A 22,414-nucleotide genomic window follows, 5' to 3' on the forward strand; every position below is an offset into this window, starting at 1 on the left:
TAGCGAGATAGTATTGGAAAAAGAAAACTTTGAATACTTATTGCACATTTAAAATGTCACTTATTGTTTATATTTTTGATTATGAAGTCCCATTAAAATATCAAAAAAGGGTATTTTTATCTCACAAATGACTTGATCTCAACAGTGAACATTGAATCTCGTGAGGTATGCTATGTCGAATATTCGTAAGCAAATGAATATTGGTTATTTCGAACTGTTAGTTTCAGAGTTCGAATCAAATACAAATAGTTTATTATTCACATTTGTATTCAGAAATTTGAATATCCGCACAGGATTAGCTGCTAGGTTCCTTGGGCTAGGTTTTCTACGAAATGCCAAATCTAAAATTCATTAATTTATTCACTCTTTCTTGCTCTAATTCTCCAAATAACTTTATAAACAATAAATTAGACAACTGAGTCATGCAAAGTGTTAGTTCATTAACACATGTGTGTGGAGCATGAAAGTATTATTTACATTGTAAACCATGAACAAATACCAGTATCCAAACAAGTACAGATTTATTCATTAAGTTGGACTCTCAATGATCCGACACGGCCATCTGTCACCCATCCGTCCACCATCCATTCATCCATCAAATACTTTTATTTTACATTTTGATACTACCAACAAACTAGAAGAGAAGTCTCAAATGGTGGCAACAATTTCTCTTACGTAGGAAGATTAGATTGGCAAATCATGAAAGTTAAGCATTTAATAATCATTAAACTTGATTTTTTTTTCACTCTAATATTTATTTACATATTTTCAGTTTTCTCATATGTAATTAATGTCAACTTTAATGTCTAGGTCAATTTTTGAATTGAAAATCAAACTGAAAAATGTGTTCAAACGTAAGTTAAATACATTTAATGTAAGTAGCTAAACAAATAAACAAATTCCAAAACCTTTTAAGATTAAGGTTGCCTCAATTTCTTGGTAACATTTTGGTTATAATTTCATCCATCCATCTGTCAAAAGTTAAAGTTTTGGGGAGCTTTTATGGACGGACAGAATTTTTCGGGCCTTCTGATTGGATTGAGGTCACGTGATTGACGGACGGATGGGAAACAGATGGATGGGCGCTGCGGATCATCAAGAGTCCAGTTTTACTCGTCAAAAGATTCATATGCTGTTGATTGAGGTCCTGTGATATAGGTATTTCTTTTCAGGTCTCTCAGTTAGTTAAAAACTCTATTGCACGTTATTAGCCATGCTATTCATGACCAAGAATAACTTCCGAATGACAATACTGGAACTGTGTATTTTGTTGGTAGGCACTTAGAAGACTTATCAAGTGAAGTGGATCAGCGATGGATGAAAACACTTGAAGGTTTATTGGTTGGTGTGCAGTGTTTTGGAGGAGAGTTACCATTCTTTTTCTTATCAGGTAATAGGATTATTACTTATAAAATGAATTCATCATAGCTGATCTCATTAAATTAAATTTCTTGTGTAATGCAACTGTACAATTTTATTTCCATGTGCACTTTAGTTTTTCAAATTTAATAGACTTTGAAGTTTACGGTCATTAGTGAAAATTGGCTGCTAGTACTTGCTGTACTTACTGGGGTTATCTAAGCCATCTTTGCTGTTTTATCTAGGCCATGGGAATATGTTATTATATGATAGTAAGATGTAAAATGTAATGTGAATCCAGTTAAAAGAACAGTTTTATGATTTTTTCCTGTTGTGGATAGAGTTAGCGGTGAGTTATTTTGTGAATAGGAACATCTAGTTGGAACTATCTAACTTTTACTAGCTGTACTACAAGTTAAATTTCAAAAATGTATTTATCCTGCAAATGTATGTGAATTTAGGTGTTACACATTTATGTAATTCACAACATATGTACTTTTATCCCTTTAGATTTGTAGGGTAGTAGTTAGGCTGTAATAATCACAGTAATTGATATGCAGAACATATTTTGACAGAAATTGTGTGTTATGTTTTTTTTTTTTTTCAGGCTACATACTTAAGAAACTAGGACACGTACATGCCATGTCATTAGTTCTGCTTGGCTATGGTATTCGTTTCCTTCTCTATGCGTCACTCTCCAATCCATGGTGGTTTCTGCCAGTTGAAATGCTCCAGGGCATTACATACGGCATCTTCTACTCTACTATGGTTTCGTACGCCAGCGTTGTGGCTCCTCGCGGGGCTGAAACAACAGTCCAAGGATTGGTGACTGCGGTGCATGAAGGCGTAGGTAAGTTTCCATACTCTCAGGAGTAATCTCACAGAGTGCTAATTTCTTAATGGACTCAATCATATACATAACACTACATTTTCTGTGCTTACAAATTAAATTCAGTTATCAGATTCCTTAAATATTTCCACAGGTTAGTTGTGCAGGTAGGTAAGAGTAACAATATTTTTTAAGTTACTTAATTTTAAAACATAATCAGTGTAAACAGGTAACTAAACATCAACCAGAAGAGGATGAAAAGACTGTAAATTTTTATTATTTACTACTTTGAGACAAATATAATGTCTGAAACAGATTATTAATGAATAAGGATATGCAAAATCATCAAAGTGCTACATGAAACATTTATGAAACAACTAATTATACTTCCAAACTTTTGTTAGGTCTTTCTTGTTCTAGGAGGTTATTGTTATTATTAGGGTTTCGCAGTACTGGATTCAGTTTAACGAGTTAAATTTAGTTTAAGTTTAACATCAAGAACAGTTCTGATTCTTATCAAAGCAAAAAAAATATCATTTAATGGTAAACTGAATATATCAGTGGATTAATTCTTGCTAGGTCGTTTAAAAGTTGTTGAAATCAATTCAGTAAAACAAAAAAGTGGATGTTACTCTTTGCACTAGCCTAAAACTTTATTTATTTTTTCTAATTTTTAACCTAATATTAAACCATGAAATAGTCTGATATTGCTGCTAGCTTCCTGATCCTGATAGTGAAGATACATTCTTATTTTCTGGTTCGGCATTATCTGTATTCATTTTTATGTTTTTGCTTACAATTCTAGTCATTTGTTCCTAAAATTCTACAACTTAAACATGCTTTTATATAATGCAATAATAATGTCTTTATATGTATGCTTTGTTGATATAGTTGGTCTTAATAGCGTGTATAACAGCCTGAAATCATACTTAACAACCAACAAACAACAGCTCGATCAATTTAATATGTGTAAGAGTAAATCCCATACATTGGCATAAATTAACCATAAATCCCAAAGTCAGCAGTATTTTGCCTTAACAAACGTATGTTCATATTATTGAAAAATTTAATAAGAGATGTTTTTTTCAGGAATGTCTCTCGGTAATCTACTGGGAGGAGTACTGTATGAAAGTTACGGTGGCGGTCAAGCATTTTTCATTTATAGCATCATGTCAATTGCTATTTTCTTTGTGCATGTTTTCGCCCAAATTTATTTGAAATCTCCAAACCTCAAAGTCACAGAAAACGGTAAGTAAAACTTATATTAACCACTTATTGTATTGATACATTGGCATCAGTATCGTTCTAGCCCTATCACTCTAGGGCAAAATAACTAAACAGAAAGGTTTAATGTCTCTATTATTATAAAGTCACATTGTTAATTAATGGTATCTGTCCTTCCAAATATTACATTTTAGACAGAAACAGTACGCACAGGCTCTGTAAATTGCTAAATCTTTCATGTAGCAAATATCTGTATTAACATAGAGCCTAATTTGAAACATGTCTATTTGGGTGCAAGGCATGCATACACTCATGTACCAAAAAAATTTGAACAGAAATTTAAATTGTGCATACTATTATTACATTATATCTTATAATCCAAAGCATATGATTAACATGATCATAATGAAAATCAACTGTTGTTTTCTAGAGGTAAATTTTTAGAAATAAATACTTGTAGGACTGAAAGTAAAAAGATGACTTTTATTTCCACTGTGGAATCTACTGAAACAATGGCAGGAGTTAAAGATGCTACATTAATATTTTATACACTAGAAAATCTTGATAAATTGCTCAAAATAAAAAAAAACTTGGTGCAGTATCTGCTTTGCTACAGAATTTACTACAGAATGGGTGGAAAATTAAATTAAATTATTTCTTTATGTTAATGGCATAATATTGTTATTATTTAATGCTGAGATTACAGGAACCTCAGCTCTTTGTCAGAACAGAAAACATTGCTCCTTGTTGAAAATAAGTGCTCCTAATTAAACTATGAACGTAGCAAACCAAGCATGCAAATATCATATAGAGGCACTTCACCAATTCATAGGGAAGATCAGGAATAAAAGTACTACTAATGTACCTACTTTCCCATTCCATGCTGATAGACTCATTCACCAAGGCCATGGATCTAAAAAAACTTAGAGTTTGTGCAGAAGTTCAAGGACTAGTATTGCAAATACCAGTGGCGTAGCCAGGATTTGTGTATGGGGGGTGTTAAGAAGCATGGCCTCACCCCCCCCCCCCCCCCCGTATCAAAGCGGGGGGTCCGGGGGTCCTCCACCGGGAAAATTTGGATTTTAAGGTGTAAAATAGTGCTATTTTAGCAGTTTTCGGTACTTAAATTTAAATATTGTAATGGTAATTTTTTTTTATTAATTTAATATGAAATTTGTTTGAGTGATGAATAAGAAATTAATTAAAGATTTGGTGCTAAGGGGGGGGTTTGAACCCCTAAAACCCCCCCCTGGCTACGCCCCTGGCAAATACTATAAGGAGAATGTTTAAAGAAGATTTGTAGTGTATCTGTATTGGCAATAATTTTGTTCATGCCCGTTATGCCAGCTTGTGTATTAACTGTTTTGTCTATGTTTTTAATGTAATGTTGTGTTAGTATTGATGAAGTTATAACAGTTCAGACCTTCAGCTATCTCTAATTAATCTGTTACATACATAAACACTTGAAGAGAGTTTTTCTTGGGTGCTGAAAATACTATAAGTTTCATGAAATATTACAGACGAAGATCTTTGAATAAAATAAAGTCTGTCAAAATCCTTACTGTTTGTAACTGTTTATAAAATTCCTGATCAAAATTTTTACATAGCACAATGGCAGCTATCTTCTAATCATTACACTGTTCCGGTATTCACAAAAACATCACAAAAAGTTTGTGCTTGTAAAGCAATTTACTTCCAGTTGGTAGTGAAATTTCTGATAAAACAAGATTATGTATTACCGAAATTACACCCTGAGGTCTCTTGCGATGAACGGTAAAACCAAAGTACTCCGTCCTCAGAACTATGACAAAAATGTCTCATTTTTTCCTCGTGGCTCACATTGACGACTGCAGCCAACAAATTTGGAATAAAATGTTCTAAAATGGTGATAAATCAGTGCCGCCCAGACCACAGCCATGAAATACTTCCAAATACATTTATTATTTTATTTTTGAGCCATTGCTAGACCACGACCTTTTGGTACCACGTCCACACAACGAGAACCTGACGACCTGCCCACCGCCATCCACGAAGGAGGGATGTCCCTCATAACCAATCACATACATGCTTTAAACATGCTTTACACAATCTGCCAATCTGGGCAGATACATACACATAACCAGGGACTTTCCTTACTCTGACTCTTTCCAATTCTGATGATAATATTCGTCCTTGAGTTTCCACCCTTAGAGGGGAGCATCTGTTTCCGTCTCTTTCTGTCTCAATCAGTAATTTAATTTACTGTTGTATTGCATCATCATGCTTTCAGGTAAAGAATAACAGTAAAATAAGTAAAGAAAAAGATATGACTACATCTGAACACTTTACCAAATTAAATAAATTAACATAAATACTTAAGAACATTAACCAAATTAAAAGTATGATCCTAAAAATAAGTTGTTAACTTACAAACACCTGGAGGATAGACAAACAGCTGTTATTTAATTTGAACAGAGAAACCTAACTTAAGTACTAATTCTTAATACAAAGGATAAGAACCCGAGATGCTACAAAGTTCTGTAAATACAATTTAATGCTTAATATTTTAACAGAGGCAAGATTTTTATGTGAAAAGTACGTAATTGAATCTGGTTACTGATATACAATTATCTTCAGCAATTTAGGCGTAACTTCAGTCCAACTTCATACTTATTGGTGTGTTTAAATATTATGTGTGTATCATTTTTTTCTTGCCACTTGATAAATTTATTGTTATGAATTTTGTATGTATGTATGTATGTATGTATGTATTTATTTGTTTTTATAGACTACACTGCACATTATGCTGCACCAAAAGATGCTATCTCGATTGGTCAAGAGATGGAGGAAATCCACTGAATTATATGTTATTATTTTGATGAAGAATGTTTATTTTCACTGCTGTATGTCAAACTGCTGTGGGAATTTGGTAAAGTTCATGAACATGTGGGTATTTGTGACTTTTTTTAATGTTCACAATTTCTTAAGGGATATTGGTGTTGAAACTAAAATTCAACCAGTTGGTCCCAAGCTAGGTGAATGTAGTAGGTATTGTAATTTTTCATGTTTAAATACTATTAATATTTTTGTACAGCCTGTGGATTAACATCCGTACTTAATTTACCAAAGAATGCCACACATTGACATTGTACATCTGGGAAAACTGGCAAAAACATTAGCTTTTGGATCTGCCATCTCTCTCTGAAGACCGTAATTTTTCGTTGTAGCTGCAGTTAGATTATTGCAGGTTAAAGTTCTGTCTCAAGAGCTGTATGGCTATTTAATTTCTTTGTCATTTCTATTATTTAAAGAATATTTCTGTAAATTTATCACTATAACTTTTTCACGTTTGTTGTTCATTTGCAAATTTTGCTACTAGATATTTACTAAACTTTATTTGTGAGCTGTAAAGAGCCATGCAAGTCATAAAGTGAACATAATTATCAATACTTACATAACTTTTAACTTTTAGATAAAACTTGTAACAATTTTTTGACAAAACTTGGAATGAAACATAAAATGCAAGAGAGTGAACGTGATTAATTTACAGTAATGGCCCTTATATAATAGTAATAATAATAAGAAAAATTAGGAAGCTCAAAAAAGATGAGTCTAATAGTATCTTGGTTTGTCATCACTGAGCATTGCAATAAGAACCAAACAAGAGAGACTGTGCATGTTTGTCACTCATTCCCTCCCACTTCCTACCTCCTATCTTCCTTCACTCTGTTTTGTGCAGGCTGAGTGGTAACTGTTGTGTGTGTGTGGTGGTATCAGTGTCGAGTATCTGGAATTATTCTCTCATTTGCTTTTGATACTGACACCGTCAATATCGGCATCACTATCACCTTAGCACCAAATCCCTCTGTACAGTTGCTTTCAGATGAAGGGAACTCTGTACATATCTGTACAGTCTTTGATTACCAATGATACACATGTTGTTAGATGAACAGTGAATACCAGTGCTTGACCACATGCAAAAGCCTGTGCTTTCATTGGTTGCCATCTCAAGTTTGCTGTGAACCACGCTCTTCCGTTCGTGGACCAGCTTTCCTCCGTATTTGTTTGTGTGAATCCATCTCATTCCTTGTCTATAGTGTCAGTGTGTCTAATCCTTAGTTTCTCTTTCCAATACACAATTTCTGTCACTAGTGCTGGCCTTGTTTTGGTGTGCATTTTTTCCAGATATAGGCAAGAGAGCACAAAAGTTTTAAACACAACGATGTTTCAGAAAAATTATTTCTGTAGTTCATGAAATATTATTGAAATAAAATTGGAATTATATGTCATAAAGGATAATTTTGGATGAGAATTTGGGATTTTTTTTTTTTCAAAATCATAATATGTTATTATTTCTTAGGATAGACAACCGAAAGTTGCCATCTTGATTTCAAATGCCTTGTTAAAAACTTATTTTTTACAATTTAGTATCAATATTTTGGCTGTCGTCAAGCATAGAACATGAGTTAATGGAACACCTGAAATTAATAGTGACAGACTGCTACAAATATTTTCTCACGTGAAATAATTGGTATTTATTTAGTTATAAATTTGTGGCATGCCCACCAACAGTTAGGAAACTTTTGAGGTGAGCACGACATAAAAAAGACAACAAACAAAACACTTATAAACAATTACAAATTGACAAAGCAGGCCCTACCAGTTGGTAGGCACCACCCACAGACAGGCACCACATGCTGGGAAAGCTCTGCCCGCAGGTAGGCGTTACAAACACACAGCAACTACAACAGACAGGACATTTACTTCAGGAAGAGATGAGATTATTCAAGGACAAGAACAAATTATGGGGAAAAAAAAAAAAATTAGTTTTTTTTTATAAAATAAAGACTCGAAACAAAAAAATAAACAAAAATTAAAAATATTTGGTGGAAAAAATTATTAAAATCACATAAAAAAGCCTCTATAATAACCAAATTTTAAAACAAAATATATTTCAATTTTGAGCCAATTAAAATTTTTTAAACATTAAATTACTCAATTGTAAAGGAAAATATTGAAGTGTACTTCGTTCTAAGATTTGTTATGATAGAGGCTTTTCTTTTGTGATTTTAAAAATTTCATATTTTTTTATTTATTTATTTTGTTTAGAACCCTTATTTAAAAAAAAACAGTTTGCAATTTTTTTTATTAAACTATACACTATATTGACTATTTCTGTACATTCAGGTCTCGTTAATGAAAAATCCAGCCGACAAAATCAACTCCATAGATTCCTGTCAGGTTGATTAGATTCCATTATTGTTTTTATATTCTCGTCATTCATGCACGATGCGACCTTTCCTATCCTTCTAAAACATGCCTTCACATCTCCCTCAAACTTTATTCCTAGCCATTTTTAGTCATATATGTACAGTACTGGCATTCATGGTAGGCTATAATAAGCAGCACCGATGAGAATGTACTGCTACTTTATTCCTTTATCAACATAAGTGAAACCCCATTACAGAATAGTCCACTAAAGAGGATTTCTCACTTTAAAGAATATATTTTCAGGTCCCAACAAGGTGTTTTACATTTAGTAACAGTTCAGTACAAAGTATTTTCTTTATTAAGTATTAAAAAAGTTAATTTTTCCTGTTACGTTGTAATGAAATTTTACTGTACCTTTTAAAGTAATTTAGGCTTTCACAATAGTTTCTTTATTCTTAATACGATTCCTAATTTTACCTATGAATTTATATCTCACATATCATTGCTCTGAAATGAGGTAAGTTTATGTAAATTCTATATAACAAGTCACATTTTCTGAATCAAATGTAATGTTTTTATTTGCTGTGGTATACAAAATGTAACTATTTTGTCTGTATGTATGCTTTTTTTCATGTTTGTTTTTAATAATTCTTAAATGTTAACTTAGTATTGTTTTAAAAAAGTATGTCCATCAGTAATTCAACTGACTTATTTGCATTAATGCACATTATTTGTGGCATAAATGAATTGTTACGAACTGACTGAACAAAATTTATTATTTCAACTTAAATTAGCTAAGTACTTATTAAAAAAACTAATCAATAACACAAGATTAATTTAAGGTATTCACTTCTTTTGTCAACACGCCATTACTGTTTGTTATTTGAACGATTCTACAGGTTTTGCTCGAACAGTGATTTAGTACAGTATGCCACTGTTGTCGCTCTTTGCTGTGTGTTAAAAAAAAAAAAGCCTTGAGTTGACCATTGGTATATTCATCTGTGCCTGAGGACAGTTCCTGAAACATTGCAACTGTTGTCGTAGAAGGATTACTTTGTTCGTCTGTTCTGTGATCGTTGTGGTGTCCAGAATATCTGTTTTGTCACGTAGCTGGGTTCACATGTGCGTCTCTATGTGGTCGTTGTGTTCTGAGTGTTTGCATATTTATCTTTTTTTTGTCTGTTATTGAGGTTTCTTATGACTTACAGTGTATTCAACAATGATGTTATGCCCAAGAGCAACAGTTGAGTAAAACCTGTAGAGTCATTCAAATAACACGTAGTAATGATTTTTTTTTTTTTGGCAAAAAGATTGGTGTATCCATAATGAAATGGTATAACAGAGTACTCCTATCCCTCACTTAGCACGTCTTCAGATTGCGCGGATTCATTTAGCGCAAAGTGAATTTTACTGACCCAGGCTTGAATAGCATGTCTGTAAATTTCAGTTAACACGAAATCTCCGCAGGCAAAAAAAAAGTCGGGCACGATGCCACAAAGTCTGTTTCAACTTCTTTCAGATGCCGGTAACTATACGTGCTTGATCACTCATAATGCATCGTGTTCAAGTACTTGAGACCTAACTAGAAGTATTACGGCACTCAGATTGTCATGAAGGCCACGCTTATGTTGGTCGCACTTTAGTATTAAGCAAGTCAACTGTGCGCACAATCATACGAAATAAGGACTTATCAAAAGTTTATATAAGTCTGATGCTGTTGGTTGTATGTACTTGTGGGAATATATTTGACATTAGATACCGGAACAGAAATTAACAGATGATTTACATGGAAAAGGTTTTAAATGAATGTTGCAATGAAAAAAATAATCATTTGCCTGACAGGCTGATACGAAAATATGCACGTTAATTTTTGAAAAATAAAATGTAATTATCAGGGCAGTAATATCGGTTTCACTGTAGGTAAAGGATTGTTTGGAAAGGTACGCGACGTGAGTTGAAGGTCACGCCCGGGCGGGCAAGTCAGCCAACCGACTGACGACAAAGTAAATAACCACATATCTCGCATTAAGGTGGGTTTACAATTGAAAATTAAGAATTAAGATTCAAGACTTAGTCGTGTACTTACCATATGACTATGTTAACTAGTGGAATGGTTTATGATTGTCGTGTGTGAATTTTGATGGGTCGTGTGCGAACCATATTATGACTTAAGGCTTAACAGAAATGGTTATATTTTATATTTTTCGTTAAGACTTAAGGGAAGCGACCAATCACAACAAACCGGAACCTTTCAACCGGAAGTTTATGTCTTATTATTGGACCGAGCGAGGCAGTATTTTGGGTTAGAATTCGTATATTTGTCATTTGTAATCATCATCCATTTCGAAAAATAGATATCCGATTTGTCAATAACCTATTTCAAACCTGCTTCTCCGTTTCGAACAATGGCCGACCATGTGTTTTGTGCTGTGATTGGTTAGAATTAACGACTTCTATGTCAATCATAAACTGGAAAATGTAGTTTTGACTTAATCGTGTGCTCGATGTTAAGTTATAATTCTTAAGGAAATCAATCGTAAACCCAGCTTTACGCGGTGTCGTTTTTGTCATACGAAGTGCGATGGTAGGCATATAAAGATTAATGGTGTAACATATTTATAGTTGAGTGTTATTCTATGCATTTATATTACTTAAAGTATATTTTCCTACACTATTTTGGAACACATAAAATAAATTAGCCTTGCTATTTATGGAAACTAATGCTTCAGAATACGCAATTTTGAATAACAAGAGCATTTTTAGAAATTAATTAGTCATGCTAAGCAAATACTGTAGAGGGAGAATACAGGACAGCTCTATACTAATAGCACAGCCGCGCGGGCGAAGAGCGTCAGCGCTGCTACCTAGCAGCTCGGCGTGATAACAGCACCCACGGCCATGCATTTCAAGCCTAAAATGTATTAACTTCAACTCGTCATTGCACCTAGACTAATCAACAGATTCTTTTGAAAAAAATTGTGTTGAACCTCGTATTATTGGCGGCCATGTAGAAGTAAATTTATTTGCTGAAAAGTTAGTTGCTTTCGATGTAAAAAATAGTTAACAATGAACAGCATATTTTCAAGGAAAATTGAAGTAAAAATTTTCAAGGCAATTACATTGCTAATCATCGTTCATTTAGGGAATTATATAATGAATTAATTAAATTATCCAAATTTTTTAGCCACTAAATACTATTGATTTGCTATCGTTCAAAAGCCTATTGGTTAAAAGTTTTTTTTTTATGAATATGTGCAATATAATGAGTACAGTTGTTCATATAGTGTATAATACGTATATAATAATTATATGTACAGTTAACAGAGATTTGAGCACGATATTATGAAATTAAATAACATGGACATTTAAATAATATTGAAAATTAAAGGGAGATGAAAAAATACATAAATATTTCAGTATGACATAAATATGTAGAAGTACATAGCATTTGACACAATGTAAATAAACAATATAATCCTTAAATTAGAACTTACAATTGCACTATCTTAAGCTACCATAAATATTAAATATGTATTAATACCTCGATACTTTAAAATAATAATATTTAAATAAATGCATTATTACAATGGTACCAGAGCTAGAAAATGTTTTACAAGATTCACTTCCATTGTAAATGAAAAAGGCAAATACAGTAAACTCTCGCAAATCCGTGGGTGTCGGGGATTTATGACCTTCGGATTTTTGAAAACTTCGGATTTTTGAAAAATTTTCATTAAAATACAAAAAAAAATTCTAAAAGATAAGATGGTAGTCAATGAACATGTAATACTACCACAGGACGTCATAATAAACAAGACACTTGAGAAGTTAACAGAATGGTACGTAAGCAATACCAGTATAGTCCATTCATAGTAAATGAAGCACCCGAGAAATTTTTTTTCCTGAAAATTTACAGCCTGGCCTGATTAAATTTAACACACCCATTTGTTCAAGTTGGTAGTAAATTGTGTATAAAGTAATTTAAAGTCATCTTAAATTAAATTAATGGCACCCGAAGTCGCACTTTGATGTGAAAGAGCTAGGCGTAGCAATGTGGCGTGCGCTGAAACGGGAAGCCCCTTGATAAGGGGAAGTGAATTTAGGAGGGGCGGGAGAGAGAAGCGATACGTAGCTGGCAAGAGACTCAAGGCCACTCCATCACAGACACACGGCCAGTCCAGTTAAACTAAAGAGAAACGGGAGAAATAAAAAAAAAATCATTAGTTAATTGTACACTAGAACCATCAAGAAATCTGAAATTTTGGCACAAAACAAAAATAATCGGGGAAAAAATGGTAAAACTCACAATAAAAGCTTATACAAAGCTATTATTTAACATGCAGCATATATTTTGTGTTGGTTTATAGTGCACTTACTAATGTTCGTATAAGAAGAGAAAAAAAATTGGACAGTCCGTTTAAAAACACGGCAGCAGTAGCTTGTGCGACGTAAGTGGGAGTGCGAGAATCTCGTCTAGACAGGCTGGCGGCTGCAAAGGCAGCGGATGCATGACGTCATACGGCTTACCTCTCCCTCCCAGACAACAAACCATCTCTCTCCCTCTCTCCAGCCCTCTAGCCATTTTCTGCGTGTGAAACTGTCAACATCCTTCCTCCCCTACTCCACACTGCATGCGACGAAAGCCAGGTTGTATAGTCCATTCCCGGTAAAATGAACATTTTTTTAAGGCCCCCCACGGCAGCCATTTACCGTTAATTTTTTGATACAATTTGTTTGTTAGTTACAGAACATTATTTCTGCTGGAAAATCTCTGAAACTTCAAAATTTCTTTAATGGAAAAATTTAGCAGGGCGGTTAGAGTATTTATTTTTACCGCAAATGAACTATACTCACCTTCCCTCATGCCAGCATTCCCGGCGTGTGACGCATGACAACTACAGTCGTGTGCCGCGCACAGCTAGGAAACTTGTCACTGGCAACATGTTTCACACACTGACACACGGTGCCCAGAGCTTCAGGAAAACCTACGCGATTTCCAACCTACTCTAAATATCCGACTGGAGTCTGTTTACGAAAAGCATTTAAGAATTTGCTAATGCCCAACTTTTTTTTTTATATCGGATTAAGAGGAGTTAAAATGGCTAAAAGGCATGGTTTTGAAGTTTTAGGTGTAAAAAACAGTTAAAAAATTTCTTGAAAGCACCAGAGGAAAAGGCATTACACCTTTATCTTTATTTTCCCGCCATATAATGTTACGGTCACCGCTCAAATTTCACAGTTATCTGACGGGAACGAGATGACTGCGCGCCAGTTCAGAGCCTTTTACCGCGCTATAAATATCAGTGAGCGTCGCTCTTATCATCCACTGAGAATAGTGATACATACATCTAAACAGTAACGATCATGTCACTTCGGAAATACCCCGGATTTCTGAGAACTTCGGATTCTCGGGCCACGGACTGGCGAGAGTTTACTGTAATATACAAGAGACGAATATGCTTGTAAAATTTTATCCAGCTGTACCTAAATAGGTAGCAAGAAGTTTATTTTCCCCGATCATACCTTATAACCACTGCTATGCTAGATATTCCATACAATTTACATGTGCATGGCTTTTTTTGCTTTTTTGTTTTCTTTACTCCGGGTTCTCCCACATTCATCGTAAAACAAATATTTTAATGTCATAATCAATTGTTTTATAAAAGGTGTAAACCATGCTTTTGCGAGGAAATACATTATCTGAAAAGGAATTGCGTGAAAATAAGAAGAATAAAACAAAGCATAAAATCACTAAAATATCAACAAACCAAGAAATAAGGCATATTTAGTTAACAATGAAAGCGGGAAGTGGGAAATATTACAACTCACGATAGTATGTTTTTCTAAATAAATATTTTGACTTGGGGAAAAATTTTACGTTCTATAAGGCAATAGAATTGAAAAAAATATATATTTAATAATAACAGGGTTCTTACAGGAACTTACAATTAACTTTCAAGGACTTTCCAAGGACTTTTCAAGGACTGTACAATAATTTTTCAAGGACCACAGTAAAAATAAATTATATTAGCTACATCAAATTTTTACTTAAGTAAGTCAAATTATTTTTAGTTTCGCAACATTTCTATTTCTGCTTTTGTATTTTTAGTATGTTAAGTATGTTTTTCTACTAAATTTAATCCCTACCTAAAAACCTACGTAACATTCACACAATACCTTAGTGATTTTTATATTATTCTAACTTCTCACATAACTGTCTGTTTACTTCAGCAAGGGATGCAGATTTTTCTTTGGCTGTTCTTCGAAGGCTGTTGGACTTTGACACCATGGTTAAACTACCGGTTGCTTCCGCCTGTTCAGAGAGCCTATCAGCTGATTTTGTGAGTTCACAAATATCTGCTTCGATTCTTTGTTTCTTGGTCTTGAGTTCATCTATTTCATCTGTGATATTTTTTCGTTTTAACTTCTGCTGTTCTGTTTCTTTCTTGCGCCTTTTCTCTTCCAAAAAGCTTTGCCATTTTTGGCGTGCGCTTGCTGCTGAAGCTATCAGATCATTTGTAATGTTTACATTTGAGACACCACCAACAGATGTAACATGCTGACAAATGATTCTCTGCGAAATTACTGTACGGTCATGCATGTTTTCTACTTCAATTTGCCTGTTAACTGAGAAACCTCTCTCAACAGAGGCTTGTCCATGTGACAAAATCAGCAGCATTTTCATCACACACCATAATCCTACGTAGTTGGAACTAGAGTTTGCACTACCAAATAACAATGAATCCAAACGGTCAGCTTCAGGTTTGAAATTTCGAAACTGTGATGACGAACCAAACTCCATAATAAAATCTTTGTAAGCTGAAAGTAATGCATCGCAGTCTGTTTCTTCAACTCGCCCTGCATCTACCAAAATTTTCAATACTAATGAAAACCGGGTAGTGCAAATTTTTTGGTCATTCATTTCTCTAGGGTCCAAACAACTGAGGTTCCTAACAACAGAATATTGTAAAGGACACTTGTTCAACAACTTTTTCACAATTTCCAAGAGAAAATCACGACATTCCATTCGTAACTGTATAATGTCACGATCCTTGCTTACATTCTTGTGAACCAAATCTTTTACTCTATTTTCTGCAGCAAATCCTAAATAGACTTTGGTTGCTGGCAAATGGTTTTCTTTCTTTGCAACTTCAACTCTGACAAGTTTGCCACAAGAATTTGCATTCTTCATAATATCATCTTTGATAAACCTTTCCATTAGGCTTCGCAGCAATTTCAACATATCTTTCCCTGAAAATGGCAGAACTGGCTTATCAGTTTGATATGCTATCAAAAATGGTTCCACTTCTTTGGCAATTGACTGAAATAATAGCAGTTTTACAGGCGTGAGTGGGTCAGCTGCCGCTACTTTGATGGCCATGAAAGATTTGGTGTTGGGGTTGGGAACATTTTTGTCTGTTACAGACTTTACATACTTGAGCATATGAGGCCACATTTCAATAGCACGAGCTGCAACTATCGAATTCTCTATCCACCTAACAGCACAAAATTTTAAAGGAAAAAGAGTACTACTGGTCACATTCACATAATCTTCCCTCCTAGCTGGAGAGTCCTTAAAAAGATAATACATACTTGACAAAATTCTCTCCACATCCCAGGTAGATGAAACTGATCCATACTTAAATGCACCATGAAGTATGTGTAACCCACAACTGCAAGTTTGTATCACTGTTTTATTTGTGTCTTTCTTCAGTTGATCACAAACCATGTCGTAAAATTTCCAATTGACATTTGGACCATCCATGGAGAGCTGCAGTAAAGGCATGCTGGGAAGAAAAATTTCAGAACTGAGTTTTTCATACGAACTAAACATGTCTTCTGCAGTTGCATGTCCAAAGAAACTAGAGTGCATATAGCATGAGACGACTTTGTCGGTATCCCAATATCTAATATGGTAATCCAATTGCTTCTGATGAAGTTTTCGGTTAACACTCTCGTCAAAAAGCAGAACATACAAATCTTCCTTTCGAATTTTTTCCATGAGTAAGGACCTAAAATAAGGTGCTATCCCAAAACAACACATATAGGCACACTTTGTTTCTCCCAACGAAAAGCCTTTGGCAACACTGCTATCAGGAAACATTTGTCTGAACAAGGGCCCAATATCCTCACAGGACTTGTATGAAAAATGGTTACTGCATATTTTAAGGGCCCACAGAATTTCTGCTTTTAAAGTGTCCTGGCCAGTAATAAAAGAACTAATCAGGCCTACCTGCTGATCTTGAGAATTCTGGATATCTGGTTTCACGACTGCTAAACTTGTAGATTGGCCATCTTGTGAAGGCTGTTTACCACCGAGATATACTTGTATTCCAAGTTTTGGCTTCTCACTTGCCAGAGCGACATGTTTCTTCCCACCCATATGACTCGTTAACGCCGATACACCCATGTTACTGATATCGAAAACACTACTACATAAACCACATTTGGCTTTATTTCTGTCAGTCGTTTTTTGTAGCCATTTACTGAATTTTGGGTTACGTAACCACAAATCGTTAAAAGTACAGTTTCCAGGCATTTTGAGAAAAAATGTTAACAGTATCTCTCAAGTTGCATAGGTACATAAAAACACCAAAAGCACTATCAAACACGTTGAAGGAAAATAATAAGAGAAAGTGTGAAAAAATGTAGTTTTTACATACGACAGCCGCAAAAATTAAATCAAAATGCAAACAAATAGGCTATTTGATGCAAATATCAAAGCCGGCAAAAAAATCTTTTCGCAACTCGTAGGAAGTATAAACTAAAAACGAAGTCGGAACTGATATTAAAACATTTCTAGAAATAACACTTTTCCCTTTCCAATCACTCCGACAATGCCATACAATTACAGAAGCATGTAAATCCGGAAAAAGTACAAAGCAAAACCACCATCTTGCATCTAACTTCTTTTGTTTGTACCACATTTACCATACTATACCATATTTATCCTGCATATTTTAAAAATCGATACCACAACTACCACGCGATACCACATTTACTCTTGTGTACCAAACTATATCCAATAACACAGTTACGCAAAGCATTATTACGCACCATAACCGATAAATGTCGTTGCCAATAGAACACGAGAAATTCCCAAATCCATTTTTTTTTTTTTACGAAAATTCACTCGGTTATCGTCTGTTCACGTCAAGCAAATTATATTCTAGAAATAAGAAACAAATTATGGTTTTGTATTCCTAAGCTAGGATTTTAACGATGGGAAACTAACTGGAATATTATGTTACCTGAAAATTCAAGGACTTTCCAAGGACTGGATTGAATTCAAGGACTTTTCAAGACCTTTTAAGGACATGGTAAAAGTTCCAGGACATTCCAGGACCGTACGAACCCTGTAATAATTCCTTTCAATTCTGACGGTTACTCTTTGTACTTCAGCCAGTTTAGTTTCTGAGGTTTTCGTATGGCGCGGCCGTGGTCGCGGCAGCTAGGGGTAGTCATCACGCCGAGCCGCGAGAGCGCAGCACCGTCGGTTTCTCGCGAAAACGAGCGAGCTGTCCTGTATTCTCCCTCTACAGTATTTGTGCTAAGTGAGGGATAGGTGTAACTATATTTATTTTTATACCTGACATTTCTCTGGAATACCACAGGGCACAGCTGGCACTATTTAAAGAACCATTCAGAGAAAGAATTAAAGTACTTAAATAATCTCAATCTATCACATCAAAAAAGTTTTTAATACTTGTTAAATTATATTGGTTTGGAAGTTATTTTATACACATTGTGTTGTGTATTTGTGCTTTTCAGCAGAAAGCACATACCCTGGAATGCTTTGTATTTTCCAGTTGATGGAGTAACCAATGTACCTATAAAATTAGACAAAAATTTTTCTGGAAATAAGGAATGTTGTGAATTACAAATTGTGTTGAAGGGTGAAGGGGGGTGGGTTAATTTTTATTAAATAGGTCTGTGAATAAATGCATCATGCAAGTATGTGATAACTACACTTTTATGTCTTTGTATCAATTATGTTTATGAATTATATGTACATTTTTATAGAGAAAATTTTATGAGAAAATAAAAATATATTTTTATACAGCAAATTACAGTTAAAAATTTAATATAACCTTTTAATTTATTTATAATCTTACCTCTGCCTAGAAAATTAAAATTATTAAAGGCACTGGATCCTCATTGTTTAAAAGTGATCTTTAATTTTTTTTTCTTTATGCAAGTATTAAATATTTTTATACACACATATTCCAACATATAAAACAACAATTTTGCTGGAAAGTGTAACAGTGTTGAAGAGTGATGTTATTTCCCATTTGACTTAAAGTGAGCTTCTTGAATAAAAATATATGGAGCAGTTGGGCTTTCCTTTACAGTTTGCATACCTATTTTTGGTTAGTGCTCCTGCTCTAATGTAGTTAATATTTCAGCACCTTTCCAGGGGATCTGGCTCTGGGAATAAAAGTTTTCATACCCAAAATCTTGGCCAAAACCATAATAGAAGGTATTCTATTTTTCTGCTATACCCACAAGCCTAAGTCGTCAAGATAGCTGACCCACGTATAGCAATTTACTCAATTTAGTCATACTTGTACCACATATTATTGATTCATTATGAACATTTCACCAGCCATCAAACTCAAGAGACACACTTTCATTTACCAGAGTAAGGGAACAAGTTGTTTTTCTTCATAAATAGCATCTAGTAACAGAACACTAATTTCTTTTCTGTTTGGAGGGGTGTAGCCTGGGCGAAGCTGTTGCATAAGTTACACAAACAGGATGTTCGACACTACAAAAGGATGTACGTATTTGTTCCAAATATAAAGTGAGCTACTTGCTGATCCAAAGACTTTTTCTGCATTGGTGTTGATTGAACTATGTAGGAATCCATTAAAAATATTACTTTTAAATTTTTTTCTTTCTGCAAAAGTATATTTTGACTCAGTACCTTCATTTGACGATGTCGCAGATGATATGATGGATGTATGAGTTTTGCTTGTGGAAGCTGTAATGCAGTCTGAAAAATAAATGTTTCTCAATAATTTAGTTCCAAATTACAAAAAAAAAAGGGGGGGGGGGGGAATTAAAAATGAAGACAGTTTACCTCTCTTAATAACTCTAAACCTATTATAGACAACTTAGTTACATGATTTGCTACTGCCAGGTTTTCAATGCTAACTGCATAAAGTTGGGATCCCGAGTGGAAATTAAAAATTTAGAATTATGTAGCTAGTGTCGATACTGCACTGTCTTTGATACACCATGTAAATATCATTAAAAATAATTTCAGAATAATACTAAACATTAAAAAAAAAAATTTTTAGGCTATCAAAATCCTTAATAATCATAAAATATTATCTTAAGCTATCAAAATAATCAAAATACTATTTTAGGCAATCAAAATCATTAATAAAAGTCCAACTTGAATACAATGCTTGAAATGTAAATACAGTCTAGAGCAAAATAAAATATGAGCAAGCTTACTGATGTGACTTGTTTAAAGTTAAGAATGAAAACTTCATATATTCCTAAATTACCTGGTTTCATATTATGTAATTACAATATATTATATAGCAAATCTAACACAACCATGTTTTCTGTTTTAAATCAAGAGACAATAGTATTACACTTGATGGATATTACCTGCATCATATTCATCAACTTGTATAGCTGAATTTTCACATTTAGATAGGTGATTTTTCATTCTGAGGACTTAAGTTCAGTGCCACATTTTTTTTTTTACATTTGGCCCTCACACCTTTTCTCAATGCCTTCTTAACTTCTTCAAATGAAAGCCATACAACATCCTGCTTTCTGCCATACATGTTGAACCATAAAAGTTAAAACCTCAAAGGACTGAAGTCCAGCAAATCTGCACATCAGTCTGGGACTTAACCACAGAACTGGTATTTCCCTACACCCTACAGTATGAGGTTTCTTCATAGAATGGTTTCACCACAGGTGGAGGATTCTGCATAGAATGGGTCTTCCCCACCTCACAGAGATGGTATTTCACAACATGAGGAGGAACCTCCATAGAATGGGTATTTCCCATAGAATGGGGATTTACAGTAAAGTTGAGGATTCTGCACAGATTAGGGATTATGTTGACGACGTTAGGGCCGTTCCCGTGGTTCGGAGTCGCTGCCCAGCTGCTCCGGTAGAGAGGGTACGTGCCACGTGGCAAGGGAACTACCCTAACTTAGGTGAAATGAAAGAGTTTTTGACGTTAAGGTGTGTTTAATGCACACGTCACACACTGTACATGGGCTGTCACGGCTCGCCTCTGTGACAGTCCATCAGGGCGAGGCCCGGCTCCACGCACCTTGAGCGCGACACGACACTACCAGTGACCTGACTGGCGGTGACACGACAGTGACGCGACTGACAGTGGCGTGGATGACGGTGACGTGACTGGCAGTGACGCGAATGACGATAACACGAAAGACTGACGTAACTGCCGACGCGAACGACGGTGACGTAACTGCCGACGCGAACGACTGTGACGTGACTGACGATGACGTGACTGACGGTGACGTGACTGACAGTGACGCGAATCACGATGACACGAAAGACTATGACGTAACTGCCGACGCGAACGACGGTGACGTGACCTTCGCGACCGCGCTCTCTCATGCCACTTAGGCGACTGACTCGACCCACGCTCCGCGACGTCCCAGCGGCCTCCCCCCTTGCCGCGCGCACATGAATCTCCCCTCTTCCCTTCGTGTGCGAGTGCGTGGAGCCACATGGTCACAGGCGGGGAGACGCGACTCAGTCGCCCGGGAAACATATCTACAGGAACACAACAAGACAAAAGATATTCACACCCTCGCATAATTACATAAACAAAACCTTTGTTACACTTTTGCGCACGGGCGCCGGCGCACACGCAAGCCTGAAGCCGCAACGGGCAATAATGGCCTCAGCGAGCCGGAGGAGCACTTGGGACGACGTCAAATGCTCCCCCCTCCCCGAGGTAATTTTGCCCGCTGATGCTACGATCACACGCACTTCACCAATAACACTCGGGCACTCGGGCGTTCATATTGGCATCCCATGGGCGGAAGTAGGAGTAACCTGCTGGGTGAGTACCCATGGCCAATAGTCTAGCAGGTAGGAGGGAGGCCTGCGCTGACGAGTGGAATGGCGGGCTATTTCCGGAACCTGGGAATTCGGTGCAGTGTCTGGGTGCATAGGTGGGGATCTGTCCCCTTCCTTCACCTCATCAAGGAGTTCAATGATGACCCCTTCCTCGGGACCACCGGGCCCTTCAGGTGGATAACCTTTGTGGTGGTGGTACCCATCCCCGTTTAACCCTTCCATTACTTCCTCGGGGAATACTATTTTAGGGATGGTGTCAATGGTTGGTAACTCAGGGTCCTCTTCATCAGGGATTGGGGTAAGGGATGTGTTTTGGGCATCCCTGGAGTCCAGCCTGTCAGCAAGCTCATCCAGGTGGTCCATGGTGAAACCGTTGGGCTCATACCCATATGCTTGTTGGGTGGGCGTAGCTTCTCGGGAAAATACTGGAGATTTGGGATTTAAAGAAACCTCGCAACCTGCTGGGTTGGTATTGCCAGTGACCATTTCGTCACCGAAGTTCGTCGGCACCTGAGGTGAGTCCGATCTCCTTCCTTCCCTACTGCAGTGGTTTCTTCCAGGGTCGGTGTCTAGGGGCATCGGGTCAGAATTGGCACAACGGCCTCCTCGTGGTGTCTCTGGTTGGTCCCTGGGGCTGTCCTGGTCTGTAAAACTATCCGCGGCTCCTACGGTTGACGGCTGCTGCGGCATCGGGACCGTGGCTAGCCGCAAGGCATCACGGTGTATTTT

At 35.9% G+C, this 22,414-nt stretch overlaps 1 protein-coding gene and 1 long non-coding RNA gene across 3 annotated transcripts in view; one reads left to right on the forward strand and one right to left on the reverse strand.

Annotated features, from left to right (window-relative positions):
- Positions 1–18,669, forward strand: part of LOC134530654 (major facilitator superfamily domain-containing protein 6-like) — a 63,410-nt gene extending 44,741 nt beyond the window's left edge. For both annotated transcript variants that reach the window (XM_063365688.1, XM_063365689.1), the window contains 4 exons: positions 1,278–1,390; positions 1,967–2,209; positions 3,278–3,436; positions 6,180–18,669. In XM_063365688.1, the coding sequence (XP_063221758.1) occupies positions 1,278–1,390; positions 1,967–2,209; positions 3,278–3,436; positions 6,180–6,250 (586 nt within the window). In that variant the 3' untranslated portion in view covers positions 6,251–18,669. The remainder of the gene's footprint in view (positions 1–1,277; positions 1,391–1,966; positions 2,210–3,277; positions 3,437–6,179) is intronic.
- LOC134530655 (uncharacterized) overlaps positions 265–22,414 on the reverse strand; it is a 122,249-nt gene continuing 100,099 nt past the window's right edge. The window contains exons 2-3 of the long non-coding RNA XR_010074851.1: positions 8,052–8,133; positions 265–2,161 (exon numbers count right to left, since the gene is read on the reverse strand). This is a non-coding gene — a long non-coding RNA (uncharacterized LOC134530655). The remainder of the gene's footprint in view (positions 2,162–8,051; positions 8,134–22,414) is intronic.

The sequence above is a fragment of the Bacillus rossius genome, chromosome 3 (assembly GCF_032445375.1).
Source record: "Bacillus rossius redtenbacheri isolate Brsri chromosome 3, Brsri_v3, whole genome shotgun sequence".
In the NCBI taxonomy this organism is placed as follows: Eukaryota; Metazoa; Arthropoda; class Insecta; order Phasmatodea; family Bacillidae; genus Bacillus; species Bacillus rossius.